Genomic DNA, 23,808 nt, shown 5'->3' on the forward strand with positions numbered 1-23,808 from the left:
TAGACCACCTCTAAGCAGCGTTAAATGACAGTGATAAACACACCTGCAGCCTGGTGTCTTCAGGAGCAGCCCCACACTAGTGAGCAACTGGTGGGGCTGCATCATTGCTGGTGGCACCTAACATGGTTAGCATAGTAGTTTGGATGCTGAAACTAAGTTAACATCTAGAGCTGGTCAGGAATTTTTTCACAACCTTTTCACAAAAAAATCCCAATTTGTCAAAACGAAAAGTGTTTGCAAAACTGTTGGGTTTGACAAGGCACCTGATTCAAAAAAATTGTTTTAAATTGAGATGAACAAGGTCTAAATAGGACATTTAGACCAACTGAAATTTTCATTTTGAGAGTCAATTACTTCTCATTTAGAAATTTTAGTAAATTTACATTAAAAAAGTCAAATTTAAATTAAGTCTGTCAATTATTGAAATACTTCAATTGACCAGATCTAAAAAAGATTCTTTTCAGAAATTTGAGATGGACTTTTTGTCCCAAATCAGCACAGGAAATTTTTTCAAAAATATTAAATTCTCAAAGAACAGGAAAATGGATTCCTGCCCAGCCCTATTAACATCTACATCACAGGTAAAACTCACTGCTGCGGGATATTAAATAACTTAGGATGATCTAGACATCACTTGGACATTTATATGAATAAAAGCTCATTGGATATGACTGAGGTCTGTACAATCATGACTGGTGTGGAGAAAGTAAATAAGGAAATGTTATTTACTCCTCATACACAAGAACTAGGGTTCACCAAATGACACTAATAGGCAGCAGGTTTAAAACAAACAAAAGGAAGTATTTTTTCACACAAAGCACAGTCAGTCTGTGAACTGTTTACCAGAGGATGTTGTTAAGGTCAAGACTATAACAGGGTTCAAAAAAGAATTAGATAAGTTCATGGAGAATAGGTCCATCAATGGCTATTAGCCAGGATGGGCAAGGATTGTGTCCCTAGCCTCTGGTTGCCAGAAGCTGGGAATGGGCTACAGGGCATCGATGGATTACTTGATGATTCCCTGTTCTGTTCATTCCCTCTGGGGCACCTGGCACTGGCCACTGTCAGAAGACAGGATACTGGGCTAGATGGACCTTTGTTCTGACCCAGTCTGGCCGCTCTTATATTCTTAAACTGCAGTGACACTGGGAGGGACAAAAATGCATGGGTTCTGAATCCTCATTCTTCAGACCACAAGGTGAATACCACTAAGGATCAGAAAGAAAACAGTTTAAGCTCAGCTACTTGTTTCCAGCCCCACCAAAGGATGTTTAAGTCTTGCAATTCCTGAGCTTGCATAGGTCATCTGCTCCTGACACACACACAAATACAGCCACAGCAGGAGAAGAATGGATGTGTACAGGGACGCCTCACCCGCCACCCAGGGAGAGTGTGTTATGTTTTGATCAAACATCGTATTATTTCTCAGGTAGATCTGTTTCCCTGAGCCATGCAATTAAAGCCTGACAGATACTTTTCTAGCTCAGAGTCCCTAGGTATTTCTTGGGCCATTTCTCTCAGGCTAGTAAAATCAGAGTTTAGTGGCTGATGGATAAATTGCAGGGACATAAAATCTGTACCTCTATCCCAGCTCTGTATTCCATCTTTGTTCTCTGGGGCTGGTGTGACAGGAGAGACCAAGGGGCTATAGGGCAGAGATCATTTAGTCCTTGATGCACAAAGCATTCCAAATACAACTCTGTAAATGTATTGTTGTGAGATATCTGGCAATTTTAATAAGAACGTTCACTTCATGCATTCCCTACTGCCATCTGTCGGGCGCAACAGGAAAAGTCACACAACATCAGACACATGGAAGGAAGTCTGGTTAGCTCAGCAACTACGCCACTTCCTTGGGATTTCTCGGTTGCCTGGCATTGTCCCAAAAACCTATCCAGTAATTAGATACAATAGTATTTCCCCTTACATCATCCATCGATAGCAAAGCATCTCTACTGAGGAAATTAAGTATTGTTATCTCTACTTTACATACAGGAAACTTAGCTTCAGATGGGGAAAGTAACTTGCCCAGTCGCAAAGCAGGTCACTGTGAGAGCTGAAGCTCTCAATCCAGAAGCTACCAATCCAGAAGCTGGGTAAAATTTTCAAAGTGCCTAAATCCCAATTTGCTAAAATAAGTCACCTTTGATAATGGAATTTAGGCAGTTTGAAATTTTACACTTGGTCTGGTACAGTGGAAGCAAGATTCCCGAGTTCTATTCCCAACTCTGCAGCTGGCTTTTGAGACTTTGGCCAGGTCACATCTCCTGTCTATAACAGTTTCATAATTAGCAAAGAAGACTACATAGCCACCTACATAAAGTTTTGAGATGAATAAGCAGAGACTGTACTCATATATTGTTTTCTGTACTCATTTCAGAGGAAACACAGGGGGATTCTGTAAGTTAGATAAAAAGATGCAGTGTCCTGATAAAATAAGACCTGTTACCTCAAGGCATAACAAGAGTTATAGTTAGCCCTGGTCATAAAAATGACTTCTGCAAATCCAGGGCATGATTTTTTAAAATGACTAGTCATTTTGTACCCAAAGTTAAGCATACAAAATACACCCAATTTCTCCAAAAGCAAAAATCAACCCCTTTAAAGCATGTCAAGCTAGGCACCCAAAATTAGGAATCACACTTGAAAATATTGTCCAAAGAGCACATTATACATAGGGTACAAAGAGCATTACCATCTGTTTAAGAAAAAAGAACAGGAGGACTTGTGGCACCTTAGAGACTAACCAATTTATTTGAGCATGAGCTTTCGTGAGCTATTCTAGAGCACCCAGTAGCACTCTGGCCACACACACAAAAGGAAACCAAACCAAACCCTTGCCTTTGCGTAACATTGAACAACTCCGCACACCGATTTGGAGCCTGCCAGCGTCTCTAAAGACAAAGTAACACAGAGGCAACAACAGAACACGTGAGCACCACCCCACCCCCTCTAACCTAGAACAGACTTGCCCCCCCCAGCCACGCCCCCAAACTCGCTGCCCCCCAGGTTCCGGTCAGATGGGTTCTGTGCCCCGTCGTAACAGAGAGGGACGGCACATCTCACACAGGCGTGTGCAACCCCCATTCATCACGCGTCAGAACCTGAAGGATCAGCCCCGCGCTCCGGCGCTCGGGCGGGGCCAGGCCACGCCACCGGCTTACAGCTCAGGGCGAGCGGACCGTGCCCGCCCCCAGCCCGGGCTGCCCCAGGATTCCCCTCCTCCCGCAACGAGAGGCGATTTTCAGCCCCGTCCCGCTCCAGCTGGCCCTTATTTCCCATCCGGGGCCCCGTGGCGGGGCAGGATCGGAGCCGGAGCCGCCGGTGCATTACGCATGCTAATATATGCACCTCCAGACCCCGCCTCCCCGCCATGCCGGAGAGCGCGGCTCGCTCTCCGCCTTTACGGCCGCGCTGTGCCCACGTGGAAGGGAGGGAGGGTTTTGCGACAGCGCTGGGAAAGGCAGGGAGGGCGGCGTGGTTTCCGGCAGTCGGGGGGAAGGGGGTTTCCGGGGCAGCGCGGATCCCCCCCGCCCTGGGCTGGAGGGGTCGGGGGGTCTAGGCGCCGTGCACCCCCGGCAGGAGCTGGGTCTCCCACTCGCGCCCGCGGAGGGGGGGGGCTGCACCCTGGGTGGGGACCCCTTGCCCTGAAGAAGGGGGGGCACCTGGTACCCCCACCCTGCTGAAGGGAGATTGCCCCTCCCCTTCTCAGGAGGAGACTCAGTGCCCTGGGGGGCTCTAGCTCCCCCCCCCTACAGGGCGGGGGCCAGGACTGGTGATTATAACCCCCCCCCGGTAGTTTTTCTGTACCCAGGGGCAGGGCTGGGCACGAGCGCCCAGTGGAGGGTGGGAGGGTCTTTTCCTTCCCCTGCTGTTGAAGACATTTCCTGGGGGGTGCCAGGCTGACCTGGGCGAGTCAGGATGCAGGGTTAGGATCAGTGTAGCAGAGGGGGTGTGGTCAGGATTTAAGGGTGGGGGGGGTTACACTGCCCCCCCCCAACTGTAAGTGGAGAGGGTGGAGCCAGGGGTCAGTATAGGGAGAGGCGATTGGAGTCAGGGTGTGGGGTCCGTCAGTGAGGGACAGCGTGTAGGGGGGGTGGTTGTGGTCAGGACTTAGGATCAGTATAGGAAGGGTGGCGGGCGGGGGTGTCTCTGCAATCAGCACCATGGAGCTCAGCAGCCTGCTGAAATCCCTGCAGTTGGAGAGCCCGCCAGACAGGGGAGACCCCGAATGCCCAGCTGTCACTGCCTGCCCAGCTGTCACTGCCCCCCCAGCAGAGCAGGTTCTCTCCCAAATCTTGTCGCTTTTCTCAGCGGAGGGAGTCAGCGGCAGTGCCAAGGCAGGGATGGTCAGAGACCTGCGTGCGCTCTTCGAGGCTGCAGACCGCCAGTGGCTGTTTGGGGGCTGCCACCCCAGTGTAACCCCCAAGTTGCTGGGGGACTTGGTGGCTGCGCTGAGCCACTATGCGGCTCTGCCGAAGCAGAAGTCGGACACTGGCGGCCCACCCAGCAGTGATGGCTTTTACACCACAGTGGCCGATAGAACAGCAGACGTTGGCTTGGTGTTTCTTAGCCTCCTTGCTAAAGTGGAAGCTACCAAGGGATCCAAGTCCCTGGGTGCTGTGGTGGTGAGGCAGGTCCTGCCACATTGCCTAGGACTGATCTACATCTTTGCTGCAACACACCATGCAGAGAAGCCGTGGACCAGCCTGAGGTCTCGGTCAATAGCACAGGAACTGCTGACCTTGCTAGTTCAGGTTGCAGGCTGTGAGTCGGTGCCTGAATTCCTCCAGGGAGGAAGCGAAGATGAGGAAGGGAGGTTTGCTGACGTGATGAGACTCCTGAAGCCAGAGCTGACTAAGTGAGTAAGATCACTTGCCTGGGGGGGTTTGCTTGGTGAGGCTTGGCACTAGTGGGTCAAAGGACTGGAGATTGGTGAGCATTGCAGTGAGGTGAGGGGCACTCCTGGACTGTGGTCAAGTTCTGAATCTATTGAGACACTTGTGATTTCAGGAATAAATAGTTCAGTGAACAAGCTTTACTGATTTCAGAGTAGCAGCCGTGTTAGTCTGTATCCACAAAAAGAAAAGGAGGACTTGTGTCACCTTAGAAACTAACCAATTTATTTGAGCATAAGCTTTCGTGAGCTACAGCTCACTTCATCGGATGCTTATGCTCAGACAAATTTGTTAGTGTCTAAGCTTTACTGAGAAGATTGGGCAAGTAGCTGGGGTCAGTGTGGGTGCCTAGGTTGGGGAGAATCAATTAGCCAAACATTGGATTTCACCCCCACCCCTAGAAGTTGTATGCACATCTGCCCCAGTAGCGGAAGTTGCTGGTTGCCCCTCTGGCCTGGTTATTGTTCAGCACATGTTACTGAAATAAACAGTGTACCTGTCTGGGGCCTGTTCTTGCACTTGTTCTCCTTGAAGTTAATGGGAGCTCTGCAGAAAAGCAGGCCCAAGGGGTTTCAAAGGTGTACTCCAAAACTAAGGCACCCAAACCCAGTGGCTACAGAAACAACAGGTCATGGGTAGCATAAAGATGCTGACTTTGTAATATGGTAACACAGTTAAATAGAGAGAACGGATGATTATATTACTGTATAATGTTTCTCTAATCTAAACAAAAGTCACTGTTGCAATGATTGATTATTGTTATGTGTCTGATATTTACATGGCAAGGATTTGTAAACCTCTTAAAACTTTCTAAACAGGTAAATAGTTAAAATAATAATAATAATAATTTGTGGTTTCTTGTGAAAATGTTAATGTTAATGGTTTACGTACTTGGAATCTTCTTTCTGCTGCTAATTGCCTTGTCACCTTTTTGCTGGTTAAAGTGTCAAAGACTCTTTACAGAGCAAGAAACTATTTGATTTAAAGGGGGAAAGGGTTTGCATATAAAAAAGAATAGAAGTCTGCCCTAACCACGTGCTAGTCCTGGTCTGTTATCTGAATCTTGTGGTGCGATGCTGCAGTGAAACCACTAGGGTAATGTTTGCTTTATGCATTTTTCCAGAGAAACGTGGAAGCACAACCCTGCCACAAAGCATGTGTTCTCCTGGACGCTGCGTCAAGTCACCCGGCCATGGCTTAGCCGTCACCTGGAGAATGTCCTCCCACCATCACTGCTCCTCTCGGATGATTACCAGGAGGAGAATAAAATCCTGGGTGTGTGCTGCCTGCATCATATCATTCTCAATGTGGTAAGGAAAGATCACTGCTGGGAGGAGGAGGGACCATGTTGCCACAGGCAAACATAAGGAGGAACTGTGGTCTAATGTTTAGAGCAGAGGACTCTTGAGTCAGGATTCCTGGCTATGCTGTTAACTCTCAAGATGACTGGACATGGCACACCAATTCTCAGCTTCATTTTTCTAGTGTTCAAACTGCAGTAATAGTGGCAGCTGGAAAATATTCATATCCATCTGTGTGTGACTCATGAAAAGGTGGATGCTAATCGGGGCTATTTATAAGATGCTGGGCACATCTTAAAATATTTCCACATATGTTCCTAATTACTTTAAAGTTAGTTTTGTGGGGATTTTCCAGCAGTGCTGCTGTGTGCGGTTTTGTAGCTTAAGCAGGAGCAGGAACTCGGTTTATTAATAATAACACTTTGCTTTTCTCTAGACCTTTCACTTCGTATCTCAAAGCACTTTATAGTCACAAATACATTTACCATCTCCCCCCTCCTGCAAGGTTGGTGAATATGCACCCAGCTATAAAAGATGTTTTTTAAAAAAAGGTACAGACTTATGGCCACTTGGTGAGTAATGGAAATAGAACTCGTGGCCTGTTTCCCAATTCCCTCTAAGCATTAAACAAACAGCACTCCTTGCTTGCGGTATGTCATTTGGAGCAGTATTTTAATAGCCCTGGTTTGTAAAGCACAGATGTGGTGTTGCACTCTCCCTGTATTGTGAAGAGCAGCAGAGCTAGTATCCTGTTCCTTCTAACAGAGCTGAGGTGATCAGCTTTGTACAGAACTGCTGAATATGGTGTATCTTCCATCACATTGAATTACACACAGATGTTTCCGTTGTTGTTGCAGCCAGCTGCGGATTTGAACCAGTTTAATAGGGCACAGGTTGTCTACCATGCACTGTACCATCACCTCTATGTACGGGAGGCACAGCTCGTTCAGGTAAGCCACTGGGGTTTAGTCTAAACCTTGATCGATCCTACTGGGATTTTAATTAATGTAATGGATAGCTCAGAGGATTGGGATATAGAACCTCCATTTTCTAGGTCACCCTTTCTAATCTAGCCTTAGGTTATTAGTATCTGACAATTGGCTAGTGGCCCCCATATGAAATTAATTTGGATCTCAGTTAGGTCTTAATGGACAGGGAAAAGGACCCCACCTCCTGGCCCCCCTGTTCACAGTCTATATAGAGAGGCCAAAGATGTGAAAGGCTATGAAAGAATGACATACATTCTGGTGCCCCAAGACAGGGGTTCTTAACTAGGGGTACAACTCATCTAGATATCTGCCTAGTTTTACAATAAACTACCTAAAAAGCACTAACGGAGTCAGTGCAAACTAAAATTTCATACAATTACTTGTTTATAGTGCTCTATATACTATACACGGACATGTAAGTACAATATTTATATTCCAATCAATTTTATTTTATAATTATATGGTAAAAGTGAGAAAGTAATTTTTCAGTAACAGCGTGCTATGACACTTTTGTATTTTTGTCTCATTTTGTAAGCAAGTAGTTTTTAAGGGAGGTGAAACTTGGGGGTATGCAAGACAAATCAGACTCCTGAAAGGGGCACAGTAGTCTGGAAAGGTTGAGAGCCACTGCCCTCAGACTACCAAAGGAGCTGCATAGTGACTCCTTCCGTGCTTCTCATTGCATCAGGTGGTGCTGTTGTGCTTGCTGGACCTGCTGCTGGTTCTGGAGAGATCCCCGCAGCGGCTGTCCCAGGAACCCAGAGCAGCTACTCCCTGTCATGAGGTCCTGCAGCTAGTTCTGACTCACATGGAAGCAGAACACCGGCTCCCACTCCGGAGAGTGTATGCCAGGAACCTACCTGCCTTTGTGAAGAGGTAAGAACTGTGCATTAGCCCTTCGATGATTACTTATTGGCCACAGTAACTTCCTTCCATGACTTTTCTTGTCTTGGCAGACTTGGCATCCTGATAGCACAGCACCTGAAGAGGCTGGAGCGCATAATTGTGGGATACCTGGAAGTCTGTGATAGTCCAGATGAAGCAGCCAGATTGGGAATACTAGAGACACTGAAGTGCACCATACAGCATGGCTGGCCAAGGTACCTTTAGGAGACATAGCTATAATATCAGAGGGGTAGCTGTGTTAGTCTGGATCTGTAAAAGCGGCAAAGAGTCCTGTGGCACCTTATAGACCAACAGACATACTGGAGCATAAGCTTTCGTATTGCATTCGATGAAGTGGGTATTCACCCATGAAAGCTTATGCGCCAATACGTCTGTTAGTCTATAAGGTGCCACAGGACTCTTTGCTGCTTTTATAGCTATAATAGGAAGCAAAACCTGAATGCTCTCACTCTTACTGAGCTACACTTGCTTGGGGATCTGAGGAAGATGTTTTGAACCGTGTGAAAAATGGATCTCTAGTCTTAAGTTCTATGTAAACAGGACTCACTCCTATCACAGCACTGAAATCCCCTCTACGCGTTGCTAGTTGAGAAAGTCCCACAGCTAGACCAGTCCTCATTTTGGCCTCACTTGGCAACTGTGGAAGAATTACCACATGCAGGACCGAAGGCTCTTTTTCCTGCATGTAGATCTTAGGATGAATTAAGCAGCACTTTATTATTGACTTTAGTCCTATCTATGCAATCTTTAATACTCAGTTTCCTTTGTATTCAGGGAATATGAATGCCCCCTGGTGGTTACATTAAAACATTTTAGTCATTCTGCCTCATGGCCACAGTATTTGCCTGCATTTTAGGAGCGTTCAAATCACAAGGGTGGCTCTAGACAGCAGGTTACTGTGCAGTGAGCCAGGCTGTGAATTGACAGCCCACCAGCTTGTTGTGTGGTAACACCCCATGTGGACACTGCTAGAGCACCGTCCAAGTCCTAGCGTGCAGCTTGGCACGCTTGCGTAAGCCACACTGTACTGCCGGGCTTTCACCGCACTGTAGCGACGTCCATAGAGGATGTTAACACACGGCAGGCTACCATGCTATAGATTCAGACCCTGGATTGCTGAATAAAGTGACTAAATGGGGGAGACTTAATAGAAGTGGGAGGGGGAACACACTGTATAAGCCATGTTCTGTCAAGCAGTATTTCCTAGCGTTTGTGGTATAAGGCAAATGCTAAACTACTCTCGCTGCTTTAAAAATGAGCCTCTTGCCCCCGCCTCCGAAGTGTTTTCTAACCCAGCATGTAGTTTAGGCTGCTGTCCTATTCACAGCTGAGCTCAATGGCAGTCTAGAGCAATGCACAGTTGAATGGCAGACAGGCACTCTCTAGTAAGTGGCTCCTGCTGCCCGCAGAGTTTAGAGCATGCTTTCTCCTATTCTCCACCATCCTAGAGACAGGCTTGGGAAGAGTTTATTCAGAGTGTCTGTTTTCCATCACAGAATGGCATGCAGGCTTGCTGTGCTCCTCAAGGCCCTGCTGAGGATGATTTGGGACGTATCTACTGATGGAGGCCTGACACAGCCAGTGAAAACATCTCTGCTCCATGGGGCCACAGAGTGCCTGATCCTGCTGGATCACTGCTCTCAGGGGCAAGTGAAGGTGAGCCAAGGACTCCAACCAAGTCCCATTCTGTAAATGTTTCTTTAAAAGGAAAAAAAGAGCACTGGTGACTTTTTAGGACAGAATATCAGGTAGAAGGGCTTTGGGCACATGGGGCTTTTTTTTGTTTTCCTTTAGCAAAGTCCTGACGTCCACAGCAGCACCTGTCAAGGGAGACAGCTAAACACAACACCCTTATGGAATTGTAAGGTTCTCTGGGCTAGCATGTAACCATAAAGGCACAGAGACAGACACAGTCAGGTGTCCTCTTCTCTAGGTGATGCAGAGGTGGCTCAGGAGGTAACTCAGATGCATACATAGGGAAATTGTGGAGATATAAAAATGACCTATTGAAGTGCTGGGACACTATCACCCCATAGTGCCTCAGTGTTTGCAGTATCCTTTTCCGGTTGCTACAACATAATGAAGATGGTTAACAAGAGAGTAGAAACATATGAGGAAGGCTTGAGGGCCACACAGCATTGAAAGTGAGGTGTTTGTGCTTTTCCCCTTTCAGATCCTGCTTGAAGGAATCTACCACAGCTGTGACAACTGTAGCCTTCGGGCATGCATCAGGCAAGTGCAAGAGAACACCTGAGACATAGCTACTAATAGCCAGAACCTGCTTTTTTGTTTTTTATTATATTAAAATATTTAAATTTGATTTTGCACCTGTCAAAATGCCCCCTGCTAAAGTCACACTGTCATACTCCTCCAGCTATACAGTCCCACTGTCCAGCATACAGCTCAAGTTATACCCTCTTTCGAAGGAGTCAGGTTGCTTTTGATTTGGCTGCAGGTTCTGTTTCCTGTTCATACTCTATTTCAATGTAGGCTCGTTTTGTCCTGACTGGTCCTTTCACAGGAGCTTTGCCCTTGGATTTGGAGTGACAGGTTCTCTCCGCCATCTCTCTCTCCTCTTCCTCACTGGAGGATTTGTCATCCTGCTCCTCCTCACTGCTTGTCGCCAGCTTATCCATGTCCTGGACAGGAGGGAAGACAGGAGGGTTAATACAGATACTGACTTAAAAGCGCTGTACTTTAACTAAGCCTCCACTCCTCTGCAAATGCATTACTCCCATCGTGTAGGTCCTGGCTCCCTGTTGTCTATTCCATGCTGCCTTTGAAGGGAACAGAATGAATACGCTGCAGTCTGATATTACAACATGTGAATCCAATTGCTCTGACATTAATCACATGAACACAGCTCCGAACACAGCCAGAGGGGAGGATGGTTGGAATGAAAAGGAGCTAAACTGGGCAGTTACAGGAGGACTGAAAATGCAGGATGATCGGGGCTGCATTCCATTGATTTAACATCCCTTCATGCGCTAAGGTTAGCTATAACCTTTCAGCCGGTTTAGTGTAATCATTGAGCAAGATTGGGGCCAGAACTCTTGGTATCTGTATCACTGCACATGCATTATGCCCCTTTCCATTTGATGCGTAGCTGGATCAGGCTATCAGGGTGTTCCACATACCTCAAAGTCACTGAGGTCGCTCTCATCTACCTCTACAAACTCCCTCTTGTCAGCGTCCTGTAAGAGATCAGGTCAGAAATTGAGCATCTAGACTGGATGCACTGCACGAGGATTGGAGTGTGGGGGAATGTCACTGTAGGAAGGGTGTGCGCAACCCACTCAGATACTGGGAGTCAGGGTCCTGGACCATCTTCTATAGAGCTGAATTTACAGGGGAGCCCGTTGCACTGTTCCCCATTTGCTACACAGAAGACTCAAAACTATAAATGATGAACTAACCGCCACTTGCTCTCCCCACCACGCAGCATTCACAAAGGGCCCCCACCACGCAGCATTCACAAAGGGCCAGTTCCAGCAGCTAGTGCTGCATTTGCCTGGTGTCTCTGCTGAGCAGGGACCACTACTAACTGCAGAAGCAGCATTCAGCATGCTGCCTTCTGCAAGCTACAGGGGTATCTCTACAATCTGACTACTTTCTGGACTAAATCCCCCAATTATTGGCACTGATTCTCTAGTAAGGGATTTTAACACTGGTAACAGGTTACAGACAGGAGTCAGCGGCAAAGAGCTTTGGGGTAGGAGGAAGGGTCCAGCACTACAGCAGTCATGGCTTAACTGCCCCACTCTGATGGGAGAATTTTACAACCATTACCTCGTCTTCCTCCTCTTCTTCCTTCTCCTCCGTGTCAGACTCTGCTTCACTCTCTACGTCCTGCTCTTCCAGAGCCTTGTCAAAGGCATGTATGGGGAAGTTATAGATATCTCCATACTGAAAGGAAAACAAGCACCTGCTTTAAATCATACCAGGAAGATAGATCATCTAGGAACTGACTCCTTTTGGCTATAGTCCACCCCATGCTGAGGGCTAAGAACACAGGTTACACCAAACTAGATTAGACTAATGGGCCACAGAATCCATTTATCCCACATTTGATACTGGCCCTTAAGAAATCTGTCCTGACTCGCAGTGTGCCCCAGGAAGGGAGGGGTACGACTTACTTTCTTGACCTCTGCATTGGTCACCTAATGCCCTGAAGCATGAGAGTCAGCTCCTCCAAACTCACCCCCTTATCTTAGCCTGCACAGATCTGTTGATCATCAGGTCACACACTGTAGCCAAACCCTATCATGCGCTGCCTCCAGAAGTGACGTGCAGCAGGTAGCAAGTGACCCAGCTATGTGAAATCTAGTGCCTGATCCTCAACTGCATGACCTGTTTCTGGTTTGGCAGGTGGGGGTAAATCTCAGAGCATCGGTAGGGTTTGCTGGATTTGCTACGTAAAGCTTCCAAGCTGCCTTGCCCCTTGGGCACACAGAGAGCTGATTGTTAGGATTGGTGGAAAAGACTGAACTTTTGAATATTTTAACATGATAAAAAGGGACAAATTTCAGTGATTCCCCCTCATGTGTCTTTGTTTTTAATCAGCTCTCCTCATCAGCCCTTGCTAAAGGCTGCACTGCAGCCCTGGCCAAGAGAGCCCTTTACTCTGCTGACCCTGCTGTAGGTGGCCAGAGGCCTTGCCCAGACAGAGATGCTGAGGACGTAAAGGGTTTGACTCTAGCAGGTGGGCGAGACTACTCAGATTATTCACTAGTTTATAGCGCTGGTTTATTATGCATTTTATGCCAGTCACATTATACAGCACTTCAGGACTGAGGCTCAGAGCCAAATACAGCTATGAACAAGTACAGAGCCAGTGACCAATAATTCTGTCCTCGTAATATTAGAGAGCTCATCTTCCCAACAGCATTCCCCAAAGGCAGAAGAGTGGCTGTGTAAGAACAGCCTCCCCAATCTCAGCAGAGCTAATGATCACAAGCAAATCTGAACTGTTAGCAAACATGGAGCCAACACAGCAATGGGAAAGCAGGCTGGATCCTATTCTGCCTCATGCATCGCTGTTCGAATGAGCTTGGTAAACACCCCCCTAGCTTAGCAGAGGGATACACTTTTGTGCTAGGAGACGGGAGGTGGTAACCCTTACCGTTTCCTGCTTTAGTCTCTCCAGTAACTCCTTCTCAATGGCATTGTCCAGCTGAGCAGCAATCAGGGCTTTTTCCTAGTACCAGGGGAAAGAGGAGTTGGCATCAATTCATTTCCAAGATGCAAAAAAACTGGAAGCATTGAAAGAATCAGGGCTGCACAAGAGTCACGTTACCTCTCTCCTTTTCTCTCGCCTTTCCACCTTTTTGCTTAAAGGAACAAGCTTCCTCCTGTGATGGGGAAGAGAGAAGGTCAGTTAGTGAAGATTTCAGTCTACCGGCCACTGATGCACACCAAGCGAGTGAATGTTTATTCAAGTCCCTCCCCAGCCTCCGATACAGGATGCTCCCTGCTCCCCACCTGGCACAAACTGGCCTCTCAAAGGAAACTTAGGCTAAGCTCATAAAAGTGCAGTTTTAATCAGTTTAAGTGCATCTACATTAGGGTTGTAACTAAATTAATTTCAAACAGATTCAGTTAGATGGACCCAATGATTTATTTATTTATTTTAAACTATAGACCAGCCCTAAGAGAGGCAGACAGGCTGATGGTATGGAGCAGAGGGAAGGAAGTGAACCGTCATCACTTACTGTCGCTTGAGTGTCAGCTTCCGAATGCGGATCAGATACTGTGTGATTTTGGTGAAGCGCTGCTTGCATTTGTGCCGGATGAAGCGTGGCCAGTAGATGAGGTTCTCATCTATCTCCTCTAAAGCTTTCTCATAGTTCTTGCTCAGTCGGACCTGACAGAGAGAGGGAGGGTGAAAAGCTTTGGAGCAGATGCAATTCTGGGACATCCTCACAAAGGGGAGTGGAGTTTAAGGTGGTTGTGGTGCTGAACCACTTCCGCCCCTGGCTTTTTTCTGAAACCCAGTGAGCAAGAGGAAGGATGTTCTTGCTGTTAAGACACTGGACTGGGACTCAGAAGATCTGGCTTTTAATCCCAGCTCTGCCCAGACTCCCTGTGTGACCTTGGGAAGTTATTTAACCTCTCTGGCCCTTATTTCCTCTTCTATAAAATGGGAACATTCCCTTCCTACCCTTTTGTCTGTCTTGCCTGTTTAGACTGTAAGCTCGTTGGGACAGGGCCAATCTCTTACTATGGGTGTGTTCTAAAACAAAAGGAATTCAGTCTGTAGTCCATCTATCCAATCTTTGGTCTCTCTGCTGATGCTACATACAAGGATCCTGCTGTGGTGATGGCTTTTGTGACATGGACACTTGCGAATGGAATTATTTCCCAGCATCTCATTTTACAGATAGGTCAAAGAACAGCCATCAGTCAGATGAGAACTGAGCATCAGACTAACTCGGATCAGATTTGAAGAGAGAGGTTCAAGTCTCTGTATTAACAATCCCCAGAGCCGACCAGACACATTCAAAGAAAAAAAATCCCTTGGCCGTTACATCAAAGGAACACTTTTCAAACATTCCTGGCTTCGGATTCTATTGATCATAGGTTAGATTACCAGTGAAAGCCTAGCAGTTTGGTCAGTGATTCATCCATTCTGTGTTCTACCTAGTGTCTTATACAGCCTCCATCTCCATGGTATCTTCACGTCTTCCCAAGTACTATCCCAGTTATACAGCTGAGTCACAGAGAGATTCAAAGAGCCTCTGTGGCAGAGCTGGGAATTGGGAGATCTGAGTTCAAGACCCAGCTGTGGGCTCTAGAAAGCCAGGGCACGCTTTGTTAAAGAAACAGTCAGTGTAAAATGACAGCACTAATAGTCTGTGAAAAGCAGGGACTACGCTGCCATTGGATATTTTCTTGGCATAAGACATTTCATTAGGTTAAGTGCCATAAACTGCCATGACACAAGGGTTCTGCAGGGCCAGTATACAAGTAATATACTGCATTAATGCTCAGCAGTGGAAGATATGTTCTCTCCAGAACAGCTGACACTTTTTAATATATGTTTAAGAAAAATTTAAATAATGTGGACTAGAACAATCCCAAGGTGGAAGTGTCCGTATCCCATTGCGGGTCCTGAGATGTTTACCCACATCAGAACCTGCTCTTTAGACCGCCCACACCTAGGGACAAAAACATCAGGGTTGATTTAGGTGGGCTTAAACAGGAATGCTTTGGATATGTTGTAAATAGTGGAACATTTTTTTTAAAAAAACAACGGTGACATGTGTCAACTTGCTAGATTAAGTTTCAGGCTCGGTATGGGATTTAACTCACCCGCTCCCAGAGTCGACTGGGGAAAGCCGCCCGCTCTATTGTCTTCATGTACAGATAACACTGACCTAAGGGAAAGAGGAATAACATGAACTCATTCAAACCACCAGTAGGCACTCAAGAGACAAGCTTAGCTCATCCCAGTCACTGCAGAAAACTCCAGCACTGGGACACTTGCCCAGATCTCCAGTCTGAATATAGGTGGGGATCCAATGTCAGACACAAGCATTCATCACAGGGGGGCTTACGCTCCAAAGGGTAACATGCTCAGCTACTGCAACATCAACAAACTAAGTGAAAGGCTGCAAGCCTGGGCTCACCCACTTGGCATGGAGTATGCGTGGCTTTGCTGTACTCTCAGCCAAGGCTACCACTGACAGACACAGAGCATCTTTCCCCACAAACAGCATCACAGACAGCCCTACAGAGAAGCAGCCACCTTCAAGGCGGAGGGCAGCAGCAGCAATCTGCTGCCCAACAGCTGTTTGGGCGAGGGGGAGCAGGAGGCCACACACCTCAAGGCAGAGTACTCTTAGAGGAAAGTCCCCTGGGACGGAGCTTTCACACCCACACAGGGCAAAAGTCTCATACAACTGAACTGCAGAGGGGGTCTGAGCCCACCCTGTGGCTCCAGAGGGAATGTCTACATTGCAGTGTAAACCCAGGGTTCGAACTCAGACTCAAACCTAACCCTCCTCCTTTCTATACACAAACCACGCTAACTTAGGGTTTCCTGGGGGTGGTGGGTCCGAGCCTGAGTCAAGCTGACACGCAGCGTTCAAGCCCCACTGCACTTGTGCTCTGGAAGTATCCCACAATCTGACAGGCTGACTTTCTTTGTCCTCTGAACAGTCCAGTTTGGTAGACAGTAAAGTTTTCCCACCCTGCACCATGAACAAAGGGCTAGAGTGGCCCTTTGGGAAGGCACAAGGAAGTTTGGGATATGGGCAGTTGGACTTCAGCATGCATAATGCAGTGTAGATGCAGGAACCCAGGTTGGGACCCAGGGTTGAACAATTCGTAACCTGGGGTTACAAATGAGGGTAGATGCTCAACCCCTAAGTTAACAGACCCAGAGTCTGGTAACTTGAGTTCTACTAACCCAGGGCAGTGTAGACATACCAAGAGCATCTAGGGGCTTCAAACCTGAGGCTTAGAACCCTGAGCCATTCTCTCTGGCCTACAGTTAGCTTACTGGGGAGGTGAAAAGAGGAACACAAAGAAAATTCTTGAAAGCACAAAGCTGGGCAATTCAACCCATTGGAGAGAGAGAGACACACACACACACACCAACCTTACTTAATACATGGCAGATGTCTGGCTGGATATTTTACCAATGTGCATTTGAGACCCAAAGAAGCCTTAAAGGGACCCTGTCAACCAGAGGAAAGAGCAAAAGCTGCCCATGATTCCAGTGAAAGAGACAAGGGGTAGGGCCGTGCAAGGTTGCAAGGCCCTTGCTGGGGCACTGCAGAAGTCTCACCTTTCTCCTCTTTGATGGTTGCATACTGGCTATTTGCCAGAGGACAGGATGATCGATTGCACAGACCTGTCAGGTTATACTCATTGCGGCAAAAGTTGTGTGTCTTTGTCCTGGAAAGAAGAGACTTTAGATGAGCCGCTAACACGGAAGATTCCATCTGAGAATCTCACATATTATACAAGTCCTCTTGCATTAAACTTCACAACTGCTGCTATCAGGTAGAGAAGGATTATCTCCAGTTTATAGATGGGGGAACTGAGTCACAGAGACACTCAGGGTGTGTCTACATTACAGTAAAACACAAGCGGCTGGCTCATGTCAGCTGATGTAAATCTGCTGGGTAGATGTTTGGGGTCAGGCTGGAGCCCAAGCTTTAGGATCCCACAAGCAGGGAGGGTCCCAGAGCCCAGGCTCCAGTGCGAACCCAAAAATCTGCACATCAATTTTTAGCCCCACAGCCCGTTAGCTGACCTGAGCCAGCCACGGCCATGCTGTGGGTCTTTTATTCCAGGGTAGATACACCCTGAGCTTCCTAACCTTTTAATTCCAGATTGTTGGTTCCACCCCAGCCTTTGGAATGTGCCGAATTCCTGAAGCAGTCAAATTAAAGCGCTAAGGGACACTCTGAAACAGATAGCACTTGGCTCTGGCAGCCAGGAACTCATCCTCCCAGTAGCAACCTGGGTCTCAAATTGGAATCTGAAGAGCAAGATGCAGAGCTGGATCCTGACATACTCACTTTATTTTGTAAGAGCAGAATTGTTTGTTTCCAAGACTATCCCAGACAACCTGAATAAACCAGAGGTCAGTTAGTACATTTCATAGGGTAGCACATGCATTTCTAGAGAAGCCAGTCATCCAGGGCTCTCACAGCATTTTACAAACATTCATTAACCAAGCCGCCCAGCACATCAGAGGGAAGATCTGGATTATTATTTCCATTTTACAGATGGTAACATTGAGACAGAGAGCAGTGAATTGTCTGGGTTAAAGTCAGCAGAAGATCCTGGAATAGAACCCAGGAGCCGAGACTCAGGTGGATCTACTACAGCACATTGCAGGCAAGGAAACCAAGCTTGGAGCCTGCACAGCATATGTATCCATACTTTCTCTTTGTTTTTGTTTGTTTTGGGGGGTGAGTTCACCAGCAAGGAAGGATGCACTGTTGCTGACACAACAAGTTATTATAAGTTTTCATAAGGTAAAACAACAGCTACAAAAACCCAAACAAAATATTAAAACCCACTAACATGGATGCACGGTTCTCTAAACCAGCATATGAACTTCCTGTAATCTACTACCCCATCCCCTGTGGGTCTCTCACATGTTTTCATTTTAACCCAAAGCTCTTTAGGATAGAGACCATGTCTCCTCTGCAGTCTGTAAAGCCTTGGGGCATTCCAAGCTCTACGGTTATAATTACAATAGTGTTGGGTACAGTGATAATCACATGCAGTATTTAAACACACAACAGCAATGCAACTTGCTGCCTTATATGCCAAAGCAGCAGCCAGCTGCTAGCACATGAGCATCACAGATGAAGCCATAGCTGCTTGGACAAACCTGCTAACCTGAGCACAGGCTCTTGTCCTGACCGTGCTCTTTCACTCCCAGGACAGTCCTGGGGGTGACCCTATGGTTACCTGCCATGCAGGAAATCCAGTTTCCAAGCCTCGGAGGGAAGACCCTATGACTAGGGGTGCTGTACAGCCATTCAGGAGACCTGGTTGTCCATCACCACACCTTTCTCCCACCCCCAGAGGCCAGGAAGCAGGAGGTGGGAGTGTTGTCCCACTCCATGTCCTGAGCTGCCCCATGGGCGATCTGGGTCTGCTTTCCCCACTAGAGCAAGCAGCCCCCTGTAACGCTGGGGAGGAGGGCACATTTCCCTGCTCCAGCATGGCCAGCGCCCCATGGGAGCCGGTGGGTCCGTAGGTTACACAGAGTGGGGCTGGGACCCAGACTCTTTAGGGAGCCGCAGCTTTGGGGTGACTGAGACAACCACCCCCAGAGCTGCAGCCAGCCCACGCACCTGTGAGCTCCCCTCCCGGCCACTCAGCGCCCGGGGCCCCCCGATGCTCGGCACCCCTCTGATTTCCACGTGGACAAGGGGAAGGGAAACGCGGCCGGACGCAACCGAATCAACCCTGCCTTGGTGGCGCTGATTGGCTAGGACGCGGCTGCCTGGAGCCGGCGGACGCAGCCGAACCAACCCCCACCACGGACTCACATCGTCCGAATGCATCTCGCCTCCGCCGCTCCGAGCTTCCCAGACAACTCCACGCCGGGCTGGGGCTGGGGCTGGGGCTGATCGGCTTCAGGGAGTCACCATGACAGTGGGAGGGCACAGGGCCGAGCCAGTGCTGGGCTCTCGCGAGATCGGGGAAAGCGAGGGGAGGGGGAAGGAGAAGGGAGGGGCTAAGGGAGGAGGAATTGGGGAAGGAGCGGTGGGGAGTAGGATTTGTTTGGGGGGTGGAGAGGTGATGGGGGGAAGGGGTTAATGGGAGGGAAGGAGGAATGGGAGATGGAGGGAGGAGTGGGGGGTGTTGCGGAGAGGAGGGGGAGTGATGCAGAAAAGGGGGGAATAGGGATGGGCTATGTGTGGACACCCCAATACGGCTTCCAAAACCACCGTCTTTCCTCTGCTCCTGTCTAAGAGCTTTGGGCTGGTGAGAAACACCAGGGTTAGCGCTGAACAATAAGACAAAAGAGCATCCTGAATATCAAAATGTGGGATGTAGTGCGCACCTACAGCCAGCAGAGGGCAGCACGAAACCTCTAACCGCGGTTCATTGGCCCTAACTAGGGCTTTTGGGGTTTATTAGTTTCGCTATTCGGGGGTGGTGGTATTTTTAGCAGGGCATTAATTCTGTGTCCAAAATGGAGTTTGGGGGGCTTTCTCTTTGATACTGTAATGAGAAGGGTGGGGTTTTTTTTAGCTATTTCCCAAAAGTCTTATCTAAATAGGATCTACTTTCATTTCTGTTTCGCCTATAAAAATTCCTTATGTGTTAGTTTAAGCTTTGTACCCTTGTTGCTGAGTCCCTAGTTTAGCATTTAGTGTGTTTGTTCCCTCGTGCACTTTAGCATAGGACTGTTTCCAAACGCGCTGTGTTACAGTGTACTAGGGAGCCTTTAGTGCCTACCAGCAGGGTCTGCATGGACCAGTTAATACTCAGCATATTAGCGTGCTTTTGAAATCACACTCCCATAGTCCACATTGCTGCTATAGGTCAACCAGCCCTTAAGGCTTTTCTACGCAAACATTGAGTTTGTGGCAAGCTGTGGTGTGAATCTACCCCACGCTAGCCTGCCACAGTGTGTCTGTCTGCACCTTGCTGATGCACATGCTTTGATCTTGTCCTCTTTGAAACCCTCTCTCAGGTCCCTGCTTTTCTGTCTGTCTCTGCATCCCTCATACCCCAGTGATTTAAAAGCATCTAAAGTTCCAGGCTGGCAGGAATAGTTTACTGCTGAGTTCAATCTGGGCAAGTACTAGAGGAACGGATGTGACATCGACTCTTGCTGATGCCTTTTCCTTCTCATGGAGACCAGGGGCTGTCACACTCTTTAATAACTACAGTCCTGACATTGGGGGAAGATGTACGTGCACCTCTGAGTTAGCCTCCCGGAGAAGCCATGTTCCAGTAGGCTCCTCCTCCAGGTCCGGCTACCTCTCTGTCATTGTTCTGTTGCTCCGACAGAGCCCACATCCCTCTCCGCTGGCTAATAATAACAACCCACCTTATCAGGTGAAAGCAGCCGCCCTGTGCGTGCTGCAGGGAGCTCAGTGAAAAGCAGGAGGAAGTCTGGGCTTTTAGGTCTTATAGGTTGTTGTGGGCCGGATTAAAGTCAAGGTCTCAGCTGATTGTATTCAGTGGCTCTGGATGATTCATGGAGTCAATTGGAGAAGGCCAAATAAAGGGATTGTAATGTCTTATCAGCTAGGAGCTTGTTATTTAAACTGGCTGCTGTAATGGGCTGAAACAGAGCAATGGAACATTTAGCATGAATGTTAAATGGCGAAGTTTCTATGAGATCATGAAACTATCCCCCTAAAAGAAACAGTGGGAGCCTCCTCACGTGGGACTGTTAAAATCAGATGGGACAGAGCCCTGACAAATAGATTGTAAGAAGCAATCCTATACTAGGCCCAGGTGAAGCTGAACTAGACGGCCTAGGAGGCAGAATGGAAGTGCACCGAATCTAGGTCAGTCACCAGTGTTAAGGCCCTTGCACGGGGTCTCCGGATTGCAATGACCTCAGGAGGTCAGTTTTGCATTTCATCGGAACAATTGCAGCTTCCCCCCACCACCACCAAAACGTGCCAGCATTGTGTTCAGAAGGAAGAACACCCCCTTCTGAGCCACAATACAGCTCTTTGCAGCACCTGGGTTTTCTAGGGAGGTATCTCATCCAGGAACTGGCCAGACTCAGCCCTTAGCTTGTGAGATGTTGTGACTGGGGTCCCAGTGGGGGCCAGCTGAGGTCACTCAATTAGGGTGAACTGCAAAGAATGGGGCAGATAATCCCCCAAACTGGTGGATATTCGAATACTGAGGTTTACCCAGCTAGCACAAACCAGCTTCTTTATTACCTCACTGGTTGCCCAGAAGCTAACAACACAGTTCCCTTAAAGTAACCCAGCCTCAGGCCTCCATCCAGGTACCCAAGTCAAATATGATGAAGATTTCTGAAAATTTTATTTCACCATATAAATGGACAGGTTCTACCAATCCCAAAGGATCAGACACATTACTCCCAGGTTAATGAATATTCCAGATCTTGCCCAAATACACGCTAGAGACCATTCTTATTAACTAAACTAAAATTTATTAAGAAAGAAAAGAGAGGGAGAATGGCTAAAAGATCAATATACAGACAGACATGAGCTCAGTTCTTGAGGTTCAGGTACATAGCAGAGATGGTGAGCTTTGTAGTTGCAAAGAATTCTTTTAGAATGTAGTTTATAGGCTATAGTCCAATGTCCAATATCATATCCAGGGTGTTTCCAGCATAACTGGGATCTCAGTCTGGTGACTCAAACTTCCGCTGATGAAGCTTAAGCAGATATGAGATAAATAGGATTGGGACCCAAGGATCTTTTATACAATTTCAGGCCTTCTTTGACAAGTCGGAGTCCCTCGGGGAATAATAGGTAATCAGGGCATCTTTGAAGTGGGTCCATCACCGGTACTTAGCTGTGCAAATTAACACAAGACAATTGCCTGTTTCTCCACTGTTCACTGATGATTTGCTATACATTTCAAAGAGAGATGAATACAGAAATATCCCAAGTTTACAATTCATTTAAATGCTAGGATGTTCTTTTGATCTCTGAAAGATCAGAATACAGCATAGACAGGGACTGTTGATTACATTGTTGACCACTACCCGTATGTATGTAAATACACAAAAACACCAACATTATCTCCCCCGTCTTTAAGGGTTGAATATGAGTCATTTATTTTGCAGGATGTTTAACCCTTTCTGGACATGTGTCACAGATGTGAAAGGATCACAGGAGAGGGTGCTCTGGCCACAGGGCATATCTGTTCTTTCCATTCACACGCTCTGTTTTTCAGAAAAGGAAATTGCAGCTGCCGCAGTGACAGAGACCAACTGATACAATCAGCTCCTGACATAGACGGATTCTTTTTAATTCCACACTGAGCAGACATGCACCTGAAGCTGTGAGGTGTGTGTATATCTGCAGAGGTCCAGTCCCATGGGGAGCTATTCCCTCCTGTTTACCACCAACTCCCTTGTCTCCCCGAGGACAGATAGATATTCAACTGAATGAGTAGGACTAGAATCAGTTGTATGAAAAATAATAGAATCATAGGACTGGAAGGGACCATGAGAGGTCATCTAGTCCAGTCCCCTGTATTATCTAGACCAGGGGTAGGCAAACCTTTTGGCCCGAGGGCCACATTGGGGTTGCAAAACTTTATGGAGAGCTGGATAGGGAAGGCTGTGCCTCCCCAAACAGCCTGGCCCCCACCCCCTATCTGCCCCCTGGCTGCCCCCCTCAGAATCCCTAACCCATCCAACGCCCCTGCTCCTTGTCCCCTGACCACCCCCTCCTGGTACCCCCATCCCTAACTGCCCCCGGTACCCCACCCCCTCTCCAACTTTCTCCCTGTCCCCTGACTGCCCCAACCCCTATCTACACCCCCGACCCCTGACAGGCCCCCTGGGACTCCCACCCCCTATCCAATGCCCCTTGTTCCCCGTCCCCTTACCGCCCCCCCAAAACCTCCGCCTCGTCCAACCGCCCGCTGCTCCCTGTCCCCTAACTGCCCCCCCAGAACTCCCAACCCATCCAACCCCCCCGCTCCCTGACTGCCCTCCCCCAACCCATCCAACCAACCCCTGTTCCCTGTCCCCTGACTGCCGCCCCGGGACCCCCCGCTCCGCACCCCCTTACCATGCTGGAGCCAGCCACAACGCCACACTGCCCGGCAAGAGCGGCAGACCAGAGCGCTGGTGGCATGGCATAGTGCGCTCAGACTGCAGGGGAGGGGGAACAGCGGGGGAGAGGGGCCAGGGGCTAGCCTCCCCGGCCAGAGCTCAGGGGCCAGGCAGGACAGTGCCACGGGCCGGATGTGGCCCGCGGGCCGTAGTTTGCCCACCTCTGATCTAGAGTATCCCTGACAGGTGTTTGTCTAACCTACTCTTATGTAGTATACTTTCTCTGCTTAGCTTGTACCCTCTCAAATGCTAGCAAATTATTTTCTTTCTCTGTCTGGATCTCAGCAACAAACTCAATTTGTTCAAACACAGAATTAGTGTGTGCAAGATGGGTGTATAGCCAGCGTGACGGGCACAGTCAGCTGTGTGGGTGAACAATTGGGTATGCAAGTTCTCAGGCTGGCTGCAAATTTGGTCCTAACTGTCTCCAGAAGAGAAGCCGCTAAGCA

The 23,808-nt window shown here is 48.1% G+C and overlaps 2 protein-coding genes and 1 non-coding gene across 3 annotated transcripts; 1 reads left to right on the forward strand and 2 right to left on the reverse strand.

Moving 5' to 3' along the window:
* Positions 1–3,014: 3,014 nt before the first annotated feature.
* LOC140903729 (small nucleolar RNA U13) lies at positions 3,015–3,113 on the reverse strand. Its single transcript, XR_012156335.1, has one exon. It is a non-coding gene; the product is annotated as a small nucleolar RNA U13 (small nucleolar RNA).
* Positions 3,114–3,476: 363 nt separating this feature from the next.
* Positions 3,477–10,414, forward strand: TTI2 (TELO2 interacting protein 2). Its single transcript, XM_073324836.1, has 7 exons — positions 3,477–4,861; positions 6,022–6,208; positions 7,057–7,149; positions 7,877–8,064; positions 8,145–8,288; positions 9,591–9,750; positions 10,268–10,414. The coding sequence occupies exons 1-7, from the start codon at positions 4,167–4,169 to the stop codon at positions 10,346–10,348; spliced, it is 1,548 nt and encodes a 515-aa protein (XP_073180937.1). The 5' UTR covers positions 3,477–4,166; the 3' UTR covers positions 10,349–10,414.
* MAK16 (MAK16 homolog) lies at positions 10,374–19,259 on the reverse strand. Its single transcript, XM_073324837.1, has 10 exons — positions 19,116–19,259; positions 17,625–17,674; positions 16,886–16,995; positions 15,406–15,470; positions 13,806–13,957; positions 13,391–13,445; positions 13,217–13,291; positions 11,884–12,000; positions 11,232–11,288; positions 10,374–10,733 (listed from the first exon to the last, which is right to left on the reverse strand). The coding sequence occupies exons 1-10, from the start codon at positions 19,128–19,130 to the stop codon at positions 10,524–10,526; spliced, it is 906 nt and encodes a 301-aa protein (XP_073180938.1). The 5' UTR covers positions 19,131–19,259; the 3' UTR covers positions 10,374–10,523.
* Between the last annotated feature and the right edge of the window lie 4,549 nt (positions 19,260–23,808).

The sequence above is a fragment of the Lepidochelys kempii genome, chromosome 26 (genome assembly GCF_965140265.1).
Source record: "Lepidochelys kempii isolate rLepKem1 chromosome 26, rLepKem1.hap2, whole genome shotgun sequence".
NCBI classification, from domain to species: domain Eukaryota; kingdom Metazoa; phylum Chordata; order Testudines; family Cheloniidae; genus Lepidochelys; species Lepidochelys kempii.

Excerpts from the sequence above, each read along its gene's own strand:
- TTI2 (XM_073324836.1), top strand. The coding sequence starts at position 4,167 with ATGGAGCTCAGCAGCCTGCTGAAATCCCTGCAGTTGGAGAGCCCGCCA. Across the intron at positions 6,209-7,056 it reads ATCATATCATTCTCAATGTG|CCAGCTGCGGATTTGAACCA; the intron begins GTAAGGAAAGAT and ends TTGTTGTTGCAG. Across the intron at positions 8,289-9,590 it reads ATACAGCATGGCTGGCCAAG|AATGGCATGCAGGCTTGCTG; the intron begins GTACCTTTAGGA and ends TTTCCATCACAG.
- MAK16 (XM_073324837.1), bottom strand. Across the intron at positions 12,001-13,216 it reads AGAGACTAAAGCAGGAAACG|TATGGAGATATCTATAACTT; the intron begins GTAAGGGTTACC and ends TTTTCCTTTCAG. Across the intron at positions 11,289-11,883 it reads AAGAAGAGGAGGAAGACGAG|GACGCTGACAAGAGGGAGTT; the intron begins GTAATGGTTGTA and ends GATCTCTTACAG.